At 38.5% G+C, this 19,439-nt stretch overlaps 1 protein-coding gene across 3 annotated transcripts in view; it reads left to right on the top strand.

Annotated features, from left to right (window-relative positions):
- LOC121649322 overlaps nucleotides 1–19,439 on the top strand; it is a 32,468-nt gene that overhangs the window by 7,600 nt on the left and 5,429 nt on the right. For all 3 annotated transcript variants that reach the window (XM_042000073.1, XM_042000088.1, XM_042000080.1), the window contains exons 3-9: nucleotides 7,650–7,723; nucleotides 9,748–9,813; nucleotides 17,307–17,363; nucleotides 17,464–17,565; nucleotides 17,669–17,777; nucleotides 18,916–18,930; nucleotides 19,046–19,090. In XM_042000073.1, the coding sequence (XP_041856007.1) occupies nucleotides 7,650–7,723; nucleotides 9,748–9,813; nucleotides 17,307–17,363; nucleotides 17,464–17,565; nucleotides 17,669–17,777; nucleotides 18,916–18,930; nucleotides 19,046–19,090 (468 nt within the window). The remainder of the gene's footprint in view (nucleotides 1–7,649; nucleotides 7,724–9,747; nucleotides 9,814–17,306; nucleotides 17,364–17,463; nucleotides 17,566–17,668; nucleotides 17,778–18,915; nucleotides 18,931–19,045; nucleotides 19,091–19,439) is intronic.

Below are 19,439 nucleotides of genomic sequence, written 5' to 3'. Positions count from 1 at the left end.
TCTGGCCCTTTAAGGGGCAGAGCCTAGACTACCCATAAGCAGCTTGTCAGGCCAGAGGGGAGAAAGAGGGGATAACAAAAGGAATTTCTTGCAGTTCAAAGTTTAGTGTGACAGTTTAATTCATAGTTTGCAATTTCTTTGTAACCCCACTTGGGTGTTTGTGCGTGAAGTCAAGTAAGTGTTGTATGTATGTTGGTAGGTGCTGATATTATGTTATTTCTGTTTTAGAACCACAACCAATGACCTCCAGTGTGCATAAGGGACAAACTGTAAAGATGAGTTGGCTTAATAAACCCTGCTTAAGTATAGCAGACACATTCTTTGGAGTTCTAACCGGACTCACAACAGCTATTTGAACACTCCAACCAGCACAGCACTGTCACTATCTTTCACTGAGGCAGGGTTGTTTTCCAGCCTATTTTAAACATTCAGAGGCAGCTTATCTTGATGTCAACTCTACTGATAAATATCCTCCCATTTCAATATTACCATTTGTTAGCAAATTATTATAAAAAAAAAGTTGTATAAAGTTAGATCTTTACTATGCAAATTGAAGATATCTGACTCTCTTCAGTCTGGCTTTATAAAAATAAAATATCCTTGTTCAAAAGGAGTGGAAAGAATCAAAACCGTATCTAATCCCACTCCTCCATACTCCAATGACATAAAAATGCCAAGCAATAGCATACATTACATATTATTATGAAAAAATAATAACAATAATACAAATAATAACAATCCTTAGCTTATATAACTTACAATACATAAAAACAAAAGTGGATCGATGCACTAATAATATTAATTATCTAACAGGACTTTCTCTGTTATTCAAGATCGTTATTGTCATTATGCAAGCATGACGAAATTTTAAGGAGTCGCGGCTTAGCAGACATAAATAAGAAAATTTAAAATATAACTGGCACACATATATACATTAAAAATGAAGATATAAATATATTAAAAAAATACAAGATATGACAAACTAGTTCAACTCTAACATAGCCTTCTATCCTGCAGGGATCCACAAGGTTCAGTTTGGGGTCCATTATTATTTTCTTTCTTACTCCCTTTAGCTGACATCATTAAATCTTTTAGTGATTGTTTTTCATCATTTCTATGCTGACGACATTCAGCCGTATGTGTTTTTAAGCTGCACCAGCCTGTCCACCCTAGTCCACAGTTAAACCCAGATTAGTGTTTGGCTTTCCAGCACTTACCTTGTTTCAAACACAAAGAAGACTGAGACCAGGATCTCTTCTTGAACTATATCCTGAAGTCATTCAGGCTGTTGCTTCTTTTTGTCCAGCTACTGAGTTTGGTCTTTAAAATCTTGGTGTAATATTGTATTCTTCTCTGGGCTTCAATTTGTATGTAAAATCTCTGTTTTGTTCCTGTTTGATACAGTTTTTAACTGCGACATATGTCCTCCTCAGCTGAACTGGGAAAAAATTGTTTATGGATTTGTGTCATCACATTTATATTAATGTAATGCCGTTTTTACAGGCTAGGACAAATAATCTCTTTTACACCTCCAAGCTATGCTGCAGCCAGATTATTAACACGCTCTAGCTGCTGAGCTCACATCAATCCTATTTAATTTTCTTTACACTGGCTTCCAATCTATTTTGGAATTAGTTGTAAAATTCTTATATTAACACACGGTGCACTAAACAAAAAGGTCCCAGAGTATATATGTCAGATTTTTACAAAATACACCAATTTTATGTGGTCCTTACCTGTTTATCAGTGTTTATTGCACTGAAGTTTTCTATGAATTCAAGTCATTTTGTGTACAACTAAAAAGCAAACCTGTGTTGGCAGCCCAAGACAGTTTATATGGCAGACATAAATAAGAAAATTTAAAATATAACTGTAACTACTGGGCTCCTGTTGCTGCTTGCATATGCTGTGTTTTATTGCATCATGAAACTTTATAAAGACTCTTAATCTATTTCTTTTAGTTGTTAGAAGTAAATCAGGGGTAGAGACTGAAATAACAGTTAAAACTACATCTGAACCAGCAGTTGTTGATTTTACAAGAATAAAGTTTTTTTTTTTTAAATCACCTTTACCACTTTTTGATTAGGTTACGATTAAGGGTGCTTTAGTTCAATTATTAAACGATTATCAGGATTTTCAATGCATGTTAGGATGTGATGTGGTGCTGTGAAGCCAAATACAGGCTAAATATGATGCTCCAGGCTGGAAATAAAAGTAGTGACGCGTGGCTTCTCAGTCTGGGGAGGCCGCAGCCCAATGACGGCTTCAGGAATGTGTATAATGAATGTCAGTAGGGCTGCAAAATAAATTAAATACATGTGAGATTTGTAAAGCGGACCTTGTGTACCACGGAAGTACATCATGCAGGATTTAAAAGCTGAAATTGAAATAAGATCCATTTGATAATTATGAAATACATAATCTGATTGGTCGACTAGTCGTTTTAATAGTCGGTGACTAATCGTCCATCAGAATAGTCATTAGTTGCAGCTCTAAATACCAATGTGTTAAAATGGGCCAGAACGAGTTAGAAACAGAGTTTTTAACTCTTAAAGTTACAGTGTGTAGCATTAAGTGTGATGAACTGGCACAGATGTGATGTATTTATAATTTTTCCTTTCATGGTTTAGAATTTTATGCAAGTAAAAATTTTTTCCCCCCATTGGTATAGTTTATGTATCTTAAGAATTTCTTGTTAAGCTTCTCAAAAAGAACAAACCAAACAAGTCCTGCAGGCTGCTCTGTAAAGCTTAATGCGTGATTATTTTTTTTTTGTTGATTATTTATTAAATTTGTAATACCTGTAAAGATATATGCATACTTGTGTATTGCAGGTATTATGTAAGTGTGTTCAGCAGGCACATGCTGGAGGCACTGAAGCTGTACCTGCTGGCATCAAAGAGGAGTCTGTCTGTTCATGTTTTTATTGTACACATCAACTCGTTGCATGAGATGTAAGAGGAGCGGTGAAGTAATTGAAGTGGCTGCATGGTGGTTACTTCAAGGTATGTTAGAAAGAGTAATTGTTTGTTGTAAGACTTTTACTTCCCCTCTGAGAAATGATCTTTTCCCACTACATGTTGAAGAGATAAATGATTAAATGATTGATGGATTATAAATGAGAAGGGAGCTGATTTTTCACAAAAATTGTTAATGTTCATCAATGAATTGTAGTCTTGGGTCAGTCAAATATGTCAGTACATACGGTTTTTACTTTTCTGGCATCCCCTTTCTTTCAGGGGGTCTGACAGGGTGTTTGTGAATTCATGTGCGTTCAAGGGTTTGTAAATTAGCAGGGATTTAAATGGGAAGTATTTAAACCAATAGCTCAATAAATTACCATCAGTATGATTTTAAATTATCTAGAGAAGAAAAGATTCAATTTTTATCTCAATAAAAACATTAGCAATAATTGTTTGAAAGCCGATGTTTTGCTGAACTGGTTGAGCCACATGTCCAGACATGAGGAGTAAATCCAGGCTTAGGAGTAGAGATCGACTGATACAGATCTTTTTTTTTTCACATCAGCCTTGGCTGATGGCCGATACGGGCTGCCAGTTTTCTTGAGCAGATATTTGGAGCACATACTGTTTTTGTTTCCTCAATTTACATCATAAAAATAATAATAATAATGGATTAGATTTATATAGATTTATATATAAGGTGAAGTGCAGGGTCTGAAATTAATCTTTTGACTCACCGGCCAAGTTGGCCGGTAGATGAAAAAATCCACTGGCCAAACATATTTTTTACTGGCCAAATGATTAAATTATTTTACACACACATGCCTCTACGCATGTTATTTTGTGTTGTATCCAAACTGAAAGTGGAAGTTACAACAACATTAAACAAAGGCAACAAGAAAATGGTTTTATTTGATACAGTGTAAATGTCTGAATCCATTAACTAAAACCTGATCAGACTCGGCCCTCTCTACTCTTCGTGTTTTCACACAGTCTGTGAAGTCTGGCTCCTAACAGTCCTTGTGCCACAGCATTACGGCCTTGGTGGGATCATACTCCCTGCTATTTGCTTTTTATTTTAGTGTTTAAAAGATAAATTGAACAAAAATTTATAATAAATAAATTTAAAGCTTATTGATCTGATTCATGACAAATCAGCTGTTCGTTTTTTTGAGGAGTCACTTCAAGCCCGTTATGCAGCTGTCGTCACCCTTCAGGTTGAAAACAGCTAAGTTAAGTTAACAGGCTAACATCACATCCAACAGTGCTGTTGGAGTGCTGCTGTGCTGACAGGTGTATTACCGCCCACAGTCGGTACGCGCAGGTGTGTTACCACCTACAGTCAGCACGCGCAGGTGTGTTACCACCTACAGTCGGCGTGTGAGAAGCGAGCAGAATGGGCCGTGAAGCAGACAGAAGGCGCCGCTATATCCAAACCATCACTTTATTGAACTTTCTGGTTGGGGCTGTAATCTCTGCTGATTTATCCTCCAGTTCACCGTGCTGTCTTTTGGAAAGCTGGCCGGCTCCCGCTAAAGATCTCCACATATTTACCCTACTTAAGTAGCCGGAGCTAAACGGTAAACAGAACTGAAACGGTGCAGCGCGTTCTCGTGTCAGGTGCGAGTGTTTGCGTCAGTGCATGTTTGTGTATGTGCGCATGGAACTGCCCACCTTCCGGTCATTGGATGACCCAATCTAGCGCCACTGCTGTAATGACAAAAACAATGATGTTACAAGTCTTTTTTTTTTTTTTTTGAAGAAGGAAACATTTGAAAAAATGAAGGTTCTGAAAGTTCCTAATCCTCCCAGTTTAGGAGCTGTGGGTTATAAACCTGTACTGGCACATGTACACAATGATGCAGTTGGATGAACTGCTTCTCCACCTCATCAGTCTCTTCAGAAGTTGGTTCGTGTGCCAGAGAATTTCTATTAAAGAACATGAATAACACGTATGAGGTGAAAAGCAGTCTAGCGTTTGATAAAGTGCTATATAAATCTAATCCATTATTATTATTATTATTATTATTATACACTTGAACGCTACAGGCACTCATGCGAACTAGACCATGAACACGACAGGTCGTAGGGAAATACAGTGGCTGATTGTTTTGAAGACCGTCTCTTGCATCTTGTCCACAACTATCGGCATCTGATTTTTCCTCCCCATGATAAACACTCGTACTTAAACAGTTGGCAACAAATTAGAAGCGTTTTGGGGGTTGATGCCCTGGAAATACAATGTGACAAGTAGACAGACCTTTTCACTATTTCAAAGTCCAGTGCTGTGTACTCCCCCTAGTGGTGACCTCCAGTATTGATAGTTTTTGCTGTGTCCTGCCTCCATCGTTTGCAGTAACAATATATGCAAATGTAGTGGAACATACATGGAATATTCCAGCCCTTACGGAGCCACCGATGAGTGAACAGCTGCTGTTCTCTCATCTGAACCTCACAGAAATGGCCTCTTTTGACTTTACCTTCAGTTTAAAACTGTAGTGATGAAGATATCTGTCTTTGTTAATCTTTGTTTTATTTTTATACATTAGATGCATTTAACAAAAGAACGACCAAGACGGTGAATTAAACCGTTTTGAAATGTGTTTCAATTAAATCATAAAGCCTTTCTGGTCCCTGACTTCTTCTAAAACTGTGTGAGTTTTCATTAAAACAAGTTTTAATATTTAGTATGTAAAGAACAAATAAATATAATCATATTCTGGCAACAGGTGGTTATTTTCAATGCAAAGAATTTTGCACTGTTTTATTTTTAGACTACTGACATTCGGGATCAGATCATGTGGAAGTATTCTGTAAAGCAGAGATCCCCAACTCCAGTCCTCAAGGTCCACTGTCCTGCAGACATTCAATGTTTCCCTGGTTCAACACACCTGACTCAAATTAATGGCTCATCAGCAGACTTGCGCAGAGCTTGTCAGAGAGCCGTTTAATTTGAATCAAGTGTTGCAGCTGAGAGACATCTAAGACCTGCAGGATAGTGGGCCTTGAGGACCAGGGTTGGGAATCACTGCTGCAAAGGGTGGGAAGCAAATATTAATCAATGTTGTGTTCAGCATCATACTGGACTGTGCAGGAATAAACGTCTATATAATTAAGGTCAATCAAAGTGTACTGAAACAAATACCGCCATACACCAAATATAGTCAACTTTTGGGATTTATGAAAACCAAACTTGGTGGGAAAATGTTCCTACCTCCACACAAACTCTGACCATGTGTATGCACAAAATCTGGGAAAACAGGAAACTCTGACATCAACGGTACAGAATAAAATCAAGGAAATGATGAGGTGGAGAGTCTGCTGCCAATATTTACCAGTCTATAAAAGAAAATGCGAGAAGTAAATTTCAGTCATTTATTCTGAGATCCAGCAGAGTGGGACAGACTGAAGCGTCAAGAAGTGATGAAACACACAAGATGTGGATTTCCTTTATTTACTTATTTATTATTTATTTATTCTTACACAATCCTCTTTTAATTGTTGTCCCAATTTCCATCAATACAGTCTCTATTTCCTGCAACTTCTTGGACACATTGTTAATAGTGTTGCTCGGGTTCTTCTGCACCTGCAGGACTTCCTCTGAGGACACGGCTGCTGCGGTGCTGCATAGATCTCTAGCCTCACCCTCTCCAGTCACAGCTGTAGCACTGCCGACCCAGTCTGAACACCCAGGAGCTATAAAGAAATAATATTTAACACTAAATAAACTGCTTCCAATCCCAGATGTACATATTAATTCTCCTTCTTCTCTTTTTTTCCCTCCCGAGCCATCATGGAAATGATGTAATGAATATGTATCATAGGTGCCCACCTGACCATTTATAGCCACCATGTGGGCGTGGGAAGGCGTTCCCTCACGTGCGGCAGCTTTAGAGTTGATTCAGATTTATAAACGGAAACAGGTGTAGGACTTGTGAGCAGGCTTTTATAAATCTGAAAGATGAAGTGCGCCGCATCTCCTTTTGACGTCACAGACGCCGCCTGTAGTTTGCTTTGCTACGCACAGTTTTATAATTGAGGCTCCTGGTCTCTTCTGCTGCTGCATGGCTTTGCCTCATGCCAGTGGCTTTTCTTTTATTTCCCTCTCCAGCTTTGTGCTGCTGCCACTTCTAGGCTTCATAAAACAAGCAGGTTTAGAACTCTTTTATTTGACTTTATAGATCAGTGGAAGGAAACTGGTTTATCAGCTTATCGCAGCCAATACGCACCCGCGATACTAGTAAAAAACGCAAATATCAGTCCGATATATCGGCCGGCCGGCCATGTGTTGGTCGTTCCTTACTTGGGACCCTTTCAGAACCAGTTTTCATTAGCATCAATTACTCGTCCAGACTTCTGGTGGCCTGGTTCCAACTTTTTTGAAATCAAAAAATCATCATCAAATTGTAAATGAGAAAAAAATTTTCATGAAATGGCAAAATGTTTCAGGTTCAACATCTGATATGTTGTTTATAGGATGTTAAGGAAAGATTTGCTAATCACTGCAATCAGTGTTGATTCACGTTTTACGCAGCGTCTCAGCTTTTTTGGAATTAGGTTTACTGATCCATTTTATATAATGCATTTTCTCCCAGTATCTCTGTACTACATATATTTCTGACTGTTTTCTAATCTTGCCATGAGGTCTAAGATATGGTTCTGATTATGGCTTTCCCCTGCTTTCAGACTCATCATACAGTAAACTGGAAGGCCAGCAGGGCAGCATGACATCACCTCAAAAGGTCTACCTTTTTCTCGGGGTAAGTGTCACCTTTGCGGCTCACATACATTCTTGTTTGATAAGATAATCAAAATTATATTTGAAAAACAATTACACTCATGGCCACCTTATCACTGAGTAGATCAGATATAATCAGCCAATCACACAGCAGCAACTCAACACATTTAGTCATGTAGACATGGTAAAGATGACTTGCTGAAGTTCAAACTGAGCATCAGAACAAGGAGAAAAGGAGATTAAAGTGACTTTGAATGTGACATGGTTGCTGGTCTGAGTATTTCAGAAACTGCTGATCTACTGGGACACAGAGGTCAGAGGAGAATGGGCAGACTGGTTGGAGATGAAAGAAAGGTAACAGAAAGTCAAATGAGCACTGGTTCCAACCAAGTTATGCAGACCAGCATGTCTGAACACACAACACGTCCAACCTTGAAGCAGATGGGCTACAGCAGCAGAAGACCACACCGGGTGCCTCCTATCAGCTAAGAACAGGAAACTGAGGCTACAATTCACACAGACTCACCAACACTGAACAATAGAAGATGGAGAAACGTTGCTGGTCCAATGGGTCTCCATTTCATTTATGAAACATCATAAAAACATGGATCCATCCTGCCTTGAATCAACAGTTCAGGCTGCTGCTGGTGTAATGGTGTGGGGGATATTTTCCCACTTTGGGCCTCTTAGTACCAACGCAGCCTGGTTTAACCACCACAGCAGAGTATTGTTGCTGACCATGTTCATCCTTTTATGACCACAGTGAAGCATCTTCTGATGCTACTTCCAGCAGGATAATGCACCATGTCACAAAGCTCAGATCATCTCCAGCTGCTTTCTAGAACATGACAATGAGTTCACTGGACTCCAACGGCCTCCACAGCCACCAGATCTCAGTCCAGTAGAGCAGCTTTGGGATGAGGTGGAACAGGAGATTCTCATCATGGATGTATAGCAACTGTGTGATGCTGTCACGTCAGAATTTTCTGTTAGAACAGAAAATAATCTCACCTCATGAAGAAAGTCCAACAAAGACTCCTTTCTCAGGAAAAGGGCTGTACTCTTCAAATCGATTTATTTTGGCAGTGCTACACAACAGCTACATGACGCAGGAGAGGAATGACTTGTGATAAGGTGATATATCACTTGGTGATAAGGTGATGAGAACAGTCAGGGGGATTGTTAAATGCTGGTCAACACCCCCAACCCATACTCTGCAATAATCTTCAGGCAATGAACTTTGTGTCTCTTCCCTCTGTGGAAATGTATTTCAAGTTTGCACAAAAACTTGAAATACATTTCCACCCTGCAGGCACACAAGTACCCACCCAACATGTCATGTCACTGCATCTTTTTACTGCTGCACTTATTTTAACACTGATTATAGTCAGTGGGAATTTTAGAGGTAGCTTGTAAAGATAATTAACATTAGAACAAGTTTAAACACATTTCTACTCGCTTTATTAAAGCAATAAGCCCCGAGAAGCCGTGGGTTACAGGGATTTTACAACGGCGGAGGGGTGTGCTAAGGCCCGACACGAAGCGGAGGGCCTTATGCCCCTCCGCCGTTGTAAAATTTATCACGGCATGGAACGCTGCTCAGCCAATCACAATTAAGGATGAGAAACACCCGTTTTATAACGTTATATAACTATATTATCGTGATTTGCAGCTGAATTTCTGTTGGTTGGCTGATCTTTCTTTCTTTCCTCCGTCCGTTTGTCCGTCTATCCATCTATCCATCTATCCATCTATCCTTCCTCCCTTCCTTCCTTCCTAATTCTTTTAAATCTTTGTGTTGTGCGATATGTTTCTTTCTTTGTGATCCACTATGACTGCGAGCGCTCCGTATGGTGTCTTTCAGATGTGATTTTCTTACCCTTTGGGAAGATCCCCCACCCTCCCTGACCTCCACCCGCCTCCTCATGCTACATTGAAAGTTCACGTGTCTGCCAGCCTTCAGGCAGCTGTCCTTGAAGACCAGCTTAGACAGCTTTATAAGCTGTTATTATTATTATTATTCCTTACTGTCACTGTGTCTCCTAGGTTTTCCTGAGCACCATAAACCTGTCGAAGGGCGGCTGTGAGGACTATTTTAATCTGGAAAAGTGGGTATGTATTCATCATACAGCCTTTTTAGTCAACTGATTTCTGCTTAAAGAAAGGAAGAATTTCTGTCCAGTCTCTCTGAGACCTCCACAAAGTGCATTTAGAACAGGGTAAACATCAACATAGCTGCTGCTTGTTCAGCGCTGTTCGTTGAATCAGAAATGAGAAGGATTTCGTTGAGCATCAAGTTAATGAAGAGTGACACAGACCACATAAATAACATTTTTTCCTCTTAATTTGGGCGTCTAACCCATTAAAAACGGTGGGCCTTTAACCTCTGTGTTACAACGGCAGTTCAACCCCTGTTTACTTCTTATTCTTTTTTTTTTAAATTATTCTTATATCTATTCTTCATTTTCCCAGAAGAGCCTCTAACCCTCCGATTTTACTTTAAATTTAGTTTGTTTTTGATCTGGAATAGACATCTGTTTTTCAAAGAGAACAACAAATTTAATGTAGTCAGTCATGCAGAATTTTATTAAAAAGGTTTCTGCTTACCCTTTTCTCTCTGACGTCACAAATATTGCTGCCATCAAAGTCAGGATGATTTTCTTTAGGCTCATAATCAGCCATTCTATTCTGAAGAAAACTCATGTTAATATATCAAAATATTTCTAAACAAAAACTCACTCCTCACGTTTTCTCCTCCTTTTCTGATCACGTCTGTCTGTGGAACAACTATGTTTATGGCAACTAATGACAAACACAAATTACTGGCAAATTTAGAGGAAACTCTACAAAAATCAGAGGAAACATTTATGAGGATTGACGCTGAAAATCCAACAATGATATATTTAACAAATTTTTGTTTTCACCGGCCAACGACCCGGATACGACCAAATTCACCCATGTTCCAGATGTTTGCGCTTGCCCTGAACCTGTGAAGAGTCCCTTAAAAAATGACTGGATCCAGGTGGTGATCATCAAAATCCATCCATTAATCAAATTAATTCGAGACTTTGTAATTAATTATTCTTGATTAATTTCATTTTAATCGCATAACAATATTTGCACCAAACACATAATTTTTTAAATTTAAATATTCTTTAGTGGACGACTGACTCAAATAATAGATAGAAATTAATGTTGTAAACTCAAGCTCTAGCAATGTCTGGAAATTAAACTGCATTTCTTTTCAAAACTGTAGAAAAAAAAGGAAAATATTCCTGGCAAAAACTGAACAGCGCTAAAGCTAATGTGCCATTTTAGATAAGAATCTACAACATGTTACAGTACTTTTAACTTTTTAAATATTTTCGTGCACATTCATTCTAAGCCATAGAGGGATGAGCCAGAGTCACCTTTGCTAGTTTCCTTTTCATCTGGTCATGGAGCAGAGATGCTCATCCCCTGCTTTGACTGCAGCTGTGAGGGAGGAGCTTGCTGTAGCACCTGTGTAAACATTACATGCTTTTACATTAGTCTCCAAAAGGCGCCAATAAAACCAGAAAAAGTCGCTAGATTTGTTGTTAATCGCTTATTTGAAATCGAGTCGCTAGAGGGGTCGGAAAACTAACTAAATATAGCGCCAAAGTCGCTAAGTTGTTAGCCGAGCTCTGACGTGTGCACCAGTGTTTTCGGTGTACCAGGAATTGTTGCACTGACGAACGTTCCGCGTTGTTTGGAATTCATGATTAAATGCGTTTTTTTTTTTTTTTTTCGTGTAAATATTTTTGTAAGTTATTAATTGTCCCACTCCCAATTAAAGCCCCACCCCTAACATTATTCACACACATATATATCTATATATGTATAGATATATATATATTATAAATTATTGATGCCTTGCAGCTGACGTCACAGATGCGTTCCACTGCGTTCGAATGCTTGCCGCCGCCATATTGAGTACCTGCGCTGAGTACCTGAACCACACAGGTAGTCGGAGATGCCGTCAAAATGCTGTGCAGTTGGGTGTGATAAAAAGAAAGGCGACCGAGATATAGCTTTTTATCGATTACCAAAGGAAGAAGAACGTCGTCAGAGATGGCTTTCAGCAATCAGGAGGGTTAACTGGACGCCGACTGCAAGTAGCCGTCTGTGCAGTGTACATTTCATATCAGGTGAGTTTCATTGCAAGCTAGGAGAGCTAGCTTTAGCTAGCGGGGTCTGATAAACAAACTTTTTAGAGAAGTAAGTGATTAGATTAAATCCGATTAGACCCTTTATGCAACAAATGCCCAGACTATGTGCCAACAATATTTCCTCATCTAAGTTCTCCCAACAAACGGAAGAGGATTTATCAAATGAAAAGGTTTGAACGAACTCAGGCCCTGAAAAGAAAAAGGGCAGTGAGCAGTGCTGACAGAGGAGGGACAGGAAAATCAGGAGAGGACAGACAGGAGGAGGACAACAGCAACCAGGAGGACCGAGGAGAGGACAGACAGGAGGAGGTCAACAGTGACCAGGAGGACCGAGGAGAGGACAGACAGGAGGAGGACAGACAGGAGGAGAACAACAGCGACCTGCAGGACCAAGGAGAGGACAGACAGGAGGAGGACAGACAGGAGGAGGACAACAGGGACCAGCAGGGGGAAGGGGATGCGCAGCAGAGGAATGACAGGGAGGAGGCTGGATTAGAAATAGATGGTTCCTGTAGTAATGCAGCTTGTCAACTCACAATTAAAAGATTAAATGAGGAATGTATTAGATTAAACACTGAAATCCGTAAGCTTAAAGGTCAATTAAATTTATTATCTTTCAATCAAGACAGTTTCCAAGGCAAAGATGAGAAAGTCCACGAGTTAACCGGTCTGTCTTCTTATTGTAAATTGATTGTTGTATTCTCTTTTATATCATCTTTCCTTAAAGTTAAGGCATGTCTATCACCTTTTCAGCAGCTGCTACTAACATTAATGCGTTTGAGGATGAACCTGCCACTTTTCTTTCTAGCTTATTTGTTTCATGTATCAACACCAACTGCTAGTTGGGTTTTCAACACCACCCTGAATGTAATGTATTTCAGGCTGTGTAACATTGTGAGGTGGCCGAGCAGAGATCAGATTTTAATTAGTCTTCCCATGTGTTACAGAAAGAACTTTAAAAATTGCACCAGTATTATTGACTGTTTTGAAATATTCATTGAAAGACCTAAAGAGATGAGAGCACAAACGCAAACTTATTCACAATATAAACATCATAACACAGTTAAATATTTAATTTCTATAACACCGCAAGGGGTCATTAGCTTTGTTTCAAAAGGCTGGGGTGGGAGGACAAGTGATAAATATGTGACGGAGCATAGTGGATTTCTGGACCTGTTGTCCCCTGGGGACGTGGTTCTTGCAGACAGAGGGTTTAATGTAGCAGAGTCTTTGGGACTCGTCAATGTACGACTGAAGATACCTGCCTTTACCAAAGGAAAACGGCAGCTTCACCCAGAGGAAGTCGAGTCATTGCGGGGACTGGCAGCAGTGCGCATCCATGTGGAGAGAATTATAGGACTTGTAAGGAATAAGTACACCATTTTGCAAGGAACTATACCCACATCACTTTGTTTTTCAGCCCCAGATGGACTCACTCCATTAGACAAAATGGTGAAAGTGTGTTGTGCCCTCTGTAATCTTTGTCCTCCTGTTGTTCCACCAGAGTGATGTGCAGAATGAATCATCCCAACCCACAAAGAACTGCAATTTCAATAAATCTGTGAATTTTGTTTAACAATATGCTTGTTTCATCATTACAATATTTTAACATTTGTAAGGTTTTACCACAGAAGAGAAACAAGAGAAACATGAAGCCGTTTGTCAATTGTGATTTTAATACCATGACACATACAAAATCTAAAACAAGAAAAATAAGACATTATCAATCCTCTCCTCTTCCCACCTCATCCTTTCATTTCTTTTCCTCTAGCTCTCCTCTCACCTTCCCTCTCCTTTCATTTCCTCCTCTGCCTCTCTCACCATCCTTCCTCATCCTTTTATCTCCTCCTCTCCCTCTCTCTTCTTCCCTCTTCCCCTCACTTATACTCTCCTCTTTCTCTCCTCAACTCAGTCAAGATTTCATGTAAAGTGGGTTCAGTAAGTCAGAATACAATCATTGGAATGAAAACATTAGGAAATGTACCCTTGGGCTAAATATAACAAAAAATAAAAATTCTCAAATATTTTTTTACTATTTCTGATGCATAACAGCTGAAGGTCTCATTTGTTCTGTACCTTCCTGCATTCATAACATCTCCACACTTTTGGAACCCTTGTCATATGCAAGCAGGACCTGTGGAAGTGTCGTCTGCACTGTTTGGATTTGCAGATAACAACATCCTCTGGTTCTCCCTCCGGTTCACCACAGTAGCATCCTGAATAGCGCTGTTGCTCTGAGGTTGGGGAGACCACTGTACGTGGTACTGTGTAGTATTTTCCAAGCAGTTCTGGCAGAAGTCCAGTTTTGATGAATTGCACTACTCTGCTATATGTCTCACTGAAGAACATTTCATCAAACTGAATGCGCTGAATAAATGTTTCAGTCGGACTCCACACAACAAAGTCACAATACTGCACACCCACAATACGCATATGTGCTTGAACTTGTGACATATATTTGTGATCGGCCTTTAGTGTAATCACATTGTTCTTTTCCATCAGACAGAAATTTGTGACGGTTTTACAGCTGTTGATAATAGAACTATCTTTGAGGACAAAGGGACATTTTATCTCAAGCACACCTCTACCATGGCAGACACAGTTAACAATCCCATCTGGTGAAGCACCAATCCAGGGCAAAGATGGGTTGATGATGTGGCTGTTGTTGTCACCTGAAGATCTGTGTGATGATCTCGCATTGCTGTGATGTAATGCTTCCTTGCTTCTGGCTCATTTTGATTTCCCCATCTAGAGAAATGAAGTAGCACATTAATTAGACCGACTACTTCCAACAATAGCAAGTTAAAGTTTACTAGTTCACATAAAAAACCTGTACATTAGAACTTATGTATACATTATCTAATTGTAAATTGTATACATTATCTAATCGTGGAATTACCTGTCTTCTTGAAAAAGTAGAAATATAATAAAGGATTTTTTTTGGAAGGGGGGGATTTTGAGCTTGCAAAACTTAAGTGTTTGAACTGGAATAATAAGAACTGTTTTACACTGCAAGCTGGCTTATTAATGAAATGAAAACTGTTGGATAAAAATAATCCCAGACTTTAAATCAGCAACCAACAGAATCTTTGTTGGTAGAGTCAAATTTACTTGCAAGGAGTTCAATTTAACACAAAACCTTGACACTGTGGACAGTGTACAGCCAGTTGTGAACCGAAAGAGAGCCAAATGTGAACTAAAGATGTAGTTGTTATCTTCTCAGCACGGTCATGTTCATGAGAAAAATCTGTTTTGTATCCACTGACAATATACGCACAGTTACAGTGTAAGATTCACAGAATATGCTGCAATAGTCTTAAGAAGAAACAATTGTAACTATAAACTATGATCTTTATTGAAACAATTATAACTATGAAACTATTAACTTTATTGAACTTTATTTTCTTCTAACAAAAACCAACCCTGGGTGATCCTGTTTAGTTACGTAGTCTTTCTATATGAACCCCTGTCTTTACCTCACTGCCTCAGTAGAAAACTGACTGGATCGAGGGTAACAAATCCTTTTAATCAAGGATATGGCCCCGTCCGTCCTGCCTGCCTCATGGAAGACTGATGCTGTGACTCTGCCTGCTCTCTGCTCAAACCACACCTTGCTGGCTGACTGCTCTCTAGTTGCCTCTTCTATTGAAAGGGACTGCAAAGTGTTTTAAACATTGAAGGTTATTTCAGTAAAATGCAGTTTTTAATGTTGATGCATCTGTTGATATTGACGTTAACCAAAGTACAAAAGGTATACTTAATACCAGTATTTAGCAAATTAATATTTATCAGATGCTTTTACCAAAAGTGTTAAAAAAAAAGATCAATACTCAAGCTACATGGTAATCTTAGTTAGTATACCAATATTAGAAAATTGGAAAGTGCATTAGAAAGTTGGGAAAGAATAAGACTGCCAGTTGGTCTGTACATACCTCTTGCTCTGTTAGCTGAAAATTGTCAAAGACCTTTTCACTCTCTACTAGTAGTGATGATAAATCAGCCTGTAAACTTGCATTTGAGAACAGATTTGTTAGCGGTTGTGGCAAGTTCAGTTTGAGGGTCTTTGGTATGTATCTGTCAGAGTGACCCTCGATCACAGACAAAATAGCTGTTCCTTTGGGATTATTATCCTGAACATCACACTCATGCAGCTGCTGGAAGAACTTCATGTACTCATCTTCTGAAGGGACAGGAATGCTGGGTAGTTGGTTGGATTTTGAAGGGTTCTTTTTGGTTATTGATATTTTGCTCAGTTCTTCATAATTGATTTTAGATTTTTTGCTTGGGAGGACCCAGGCACAGGCCATCTGAGTGCTGGACTCTCCATCTTTGAGACTGACTGCAGCCAATAGCGCATACATCAGTGCAGCTGCATGGGAGCATGCTTCTCCTAGTCCAGCTTTACAGGTGCAGTGAGCCGTTAGTACTGTCCCATCCTCTTTAACAACAACCCAGGGTTGCGTAGGTGTGGCATTTATGGCCTGAGAGTGATTCACCTAAAGTGAAAGAATAAAATTTATTAGTGAAGTATAAATGAAAAAATACTTATCAAGGACGAGTGTATTATTTTAACTACCCAGTGGCAAGTACAGCATTACATGAAGTAACTTAAGGTACTAGGCTACTTCAGTAAACATTCACTTGTTACAACAGTAAGGAGTTAGATGCTCGTTCACCCACCACTTGTAAGTCCAAAATAATTTATTTAGGACCTTAACATCACTCTTACATTGCTCATCAGTCATCTATCATTCGGTAGATTATTTATATCGTTGTAGCCTCCTTCTGTGCAGAGCTAACAGCTACATAGCATTAGCCATTGTTTACATAGTAAAGTCGATCACCAGAACACGACTTACCTTTCCTTTCAGCAAAAAGATCTTCTTGTCTTTGAGATGCCATATTTTCGGGTCAATGACCCAGCCTGCCGTGAAATATCGATAAGCATCTGTGCTTTTAAAAGCTTTCAGACTTTCTCCTGTGTAGGATGATGGGTTATGTATGAGGTAGATGTAAATGTCGTGAAAAGAAAAATCTGGGAGCTTGTCAGTTGAAGTTAGCGGTTGGAAAATTTCTGAAGGGACTCCGTAAGGATCGCATCCAATAACAGCTATTTTTTCGTTGTATCTTTTTAATTCTTGGCGATTAAAATGAGAAATATCCATCTCTGCCTTCCGGTGTTTGATACTCAAAATGGCGGAAGTAAAATGGAACGCGCAATGACGTCACCCTACTGAAAGGCATGAATAGAAGTGTTACAGTTTCTAGAGAAACAGGACCCAATAAAGGAATCAAGTACAAGTACAGTACTGGTCATGTTATAACTGACTAAACTCTTTGGGAAACATTGATCTTTTTAACCATGACTCATATTAATAAAATGTTTAATAATTAATGTTTTCTGTTTTCTCAAAGGATTTTCCAGAGAATTTGAATAAGAGTATTGCTCTTATAAATGCCAAGAAGTCAGAGGTAAGTTGGTGAAACAGGGAAGAAAAAAATTAGATGTATGCTAATCTATCTAAAATGCATTTTGGATGGACTTAAATGATGGATGTGTTGATCCGTGCAGGACATAGTGAGGTGTTCTTTATGGAATTTTTGCAACAGCTCAGGATGCACTGAAGGAAATCTATTGTGCTGCATTTACGATGATTGCTATAATAAAACTGAGGTGAATATTACCGACTTTTATTCCTTTGTTTACAATGTTTTGCTTTTACTTTGCTTGAAAAAATAAGAGAAAAAAACAATCATATATATCTGTTTCTTTACAGACTAATTTTGAAGGCAATTGTTTGAACGAGTCTCTTGGGAATGTTACTATGTTTCACATCAGATGCATCATAGCCAAAGAACGAAAAAAGACCAACAAAGTTTCTCAAGGTATGACTTATACAGATTGCAGCTGTAACAAACCATGGTGGTTGTTTCTCTAACTGGGGTTCTGCTCACACCCAAGCAATCATATCTCATCCAAAATAGTGAGAAGCAGCACATTTTTTAACATATATTGTATTAAAAAATGATTGTGTATAAATATTACTGAGTACTGTTAAATGTCTTGAGTCATTTCTTCACATATGTAACAGAATTATGTGAAATTAGTGCACCAAATTCTTTAGTACAAAAACATAAAAGATTAAGATTAATAGTTTGGCTTCTAACCCAACAGCACATAACACAAACATACAAGGAAGGAAGGATATGTTAAACACTTAAACACCGCCATCAGCGCATCATGAAAAAAGCTGATAAGATTTAGGTCTATATTACTGTCTCACCAGGGTCCCAAACACAGCTTAAGTGTTCGCATTAGTCAAATAAATTGTGGGATATTTCAGAATTTTCTTCAGCTAAATCTAAATAAATCTGAAGTTATTGTCTTTGGAACCAAAATATTATCTGCTGATATTCAGACAACAGAGAGCACGTGCAATCCCTCTGGTTTCTCTCAGAGTTTGTACCATTTTAAGAAACTTGAAAGTTAGTATTTGGTCTGAGCAACTTTATTATGAACAGAATGTGAATCCTGTTAAACAAGCTTTAGTTTAGTTCTTCAGGACATCACTTTCAGATCCTGTTCATCTGTTGTCTTTAAACTTGACACTTCTTTTGTCTTCCACTTTCTAAAATTTCCTTAAATATTTGCTAAAAAACTGCACCCGGTGCTGAGATATGACAGGTTTTAATTTAAGTACTTTTTAGGAATCACCTTGTTAACAAAAAGTTATTCATGTCAAACTGTGTTATCTTTGGTGTTTTTCGTATCTGCAGGTAAAGAAATGTGACTTAGATTTAAAGTCTGAGGGGTGTCTCAACATGTTTGCACAGTACTGTTTATGCAGCAAAGTCACCAGGCTGAAAATTTAGTGTTTTAAAATACAAAGTTTGTTGCAGTGACTGATCTCCGTTTGGGATGAAATCTTATAAGTTCTGGTAGAAGATCTAATTTTACTGTAGTTATTTTATCCTAACAGTATCATTTGTAGTCATTCAGTTTTCTGTCTCTCTTGCATTACAGAATGTGGAGACTATGGTGAGTATATTAGTAGGATGCTGCAAGCATTCCTATTTGAATACATTTTTTTAAATATATTTCTAAGACATGGCTTTGATGAGTTATTAACTCTGTTTCTATTGTGTGTTTTTAGACCAACTCATCAACCTGTACCCAGAGATCTTCCCGAAACCCGAAGGTAAGTTTCTCTTCTTTATTTTCTTGCCTCACAGCAAGAAGGTCACTATAGTATCTTTTGCAGTTTTTGAAAATCTACCATTTTAATTCTGTTAAGGAACATCTAAAATTTCAGTTAAAAAAAAAATTGGGATGTAAATAAAAACAGAAAGAAAAAAATCTGCAAATCTTATCATCCAATATTTTATTCCCAATAGAACATAAACAACATATCAGATGAAGAAACTGAGGCATTTTAAGTAGAAAATATGATCTCATTTTGAATCAGCAACACAAAAAGTTGGAACACTGTGTTTACTACATCATCCCCTCTTTTCTTAAAAGCCTTCAGCCTAGCCCCCTGCACACAG

The sequence above is a fragment of the Melanotaenia boesemani genome, chromosome 2 (genome assembly GCF_017639745.1).
Source record: "Melanotaenia boesemani isolate fMelBoe1 chromosome 2, fMelBoe1.pri, whole genome shotgun sequence".
NCBI classification, from domain to species: domain Eukaryota; kingdom Metazoa; phylum Chordata; class Actinopteri; order Atheriniformes; family Melanotaeniidae; genus Melanotaenia; species Melanotaenia boesemani.
This window is presented reverse-complemented; position numbering and strand designations above follow the sequence as displayed.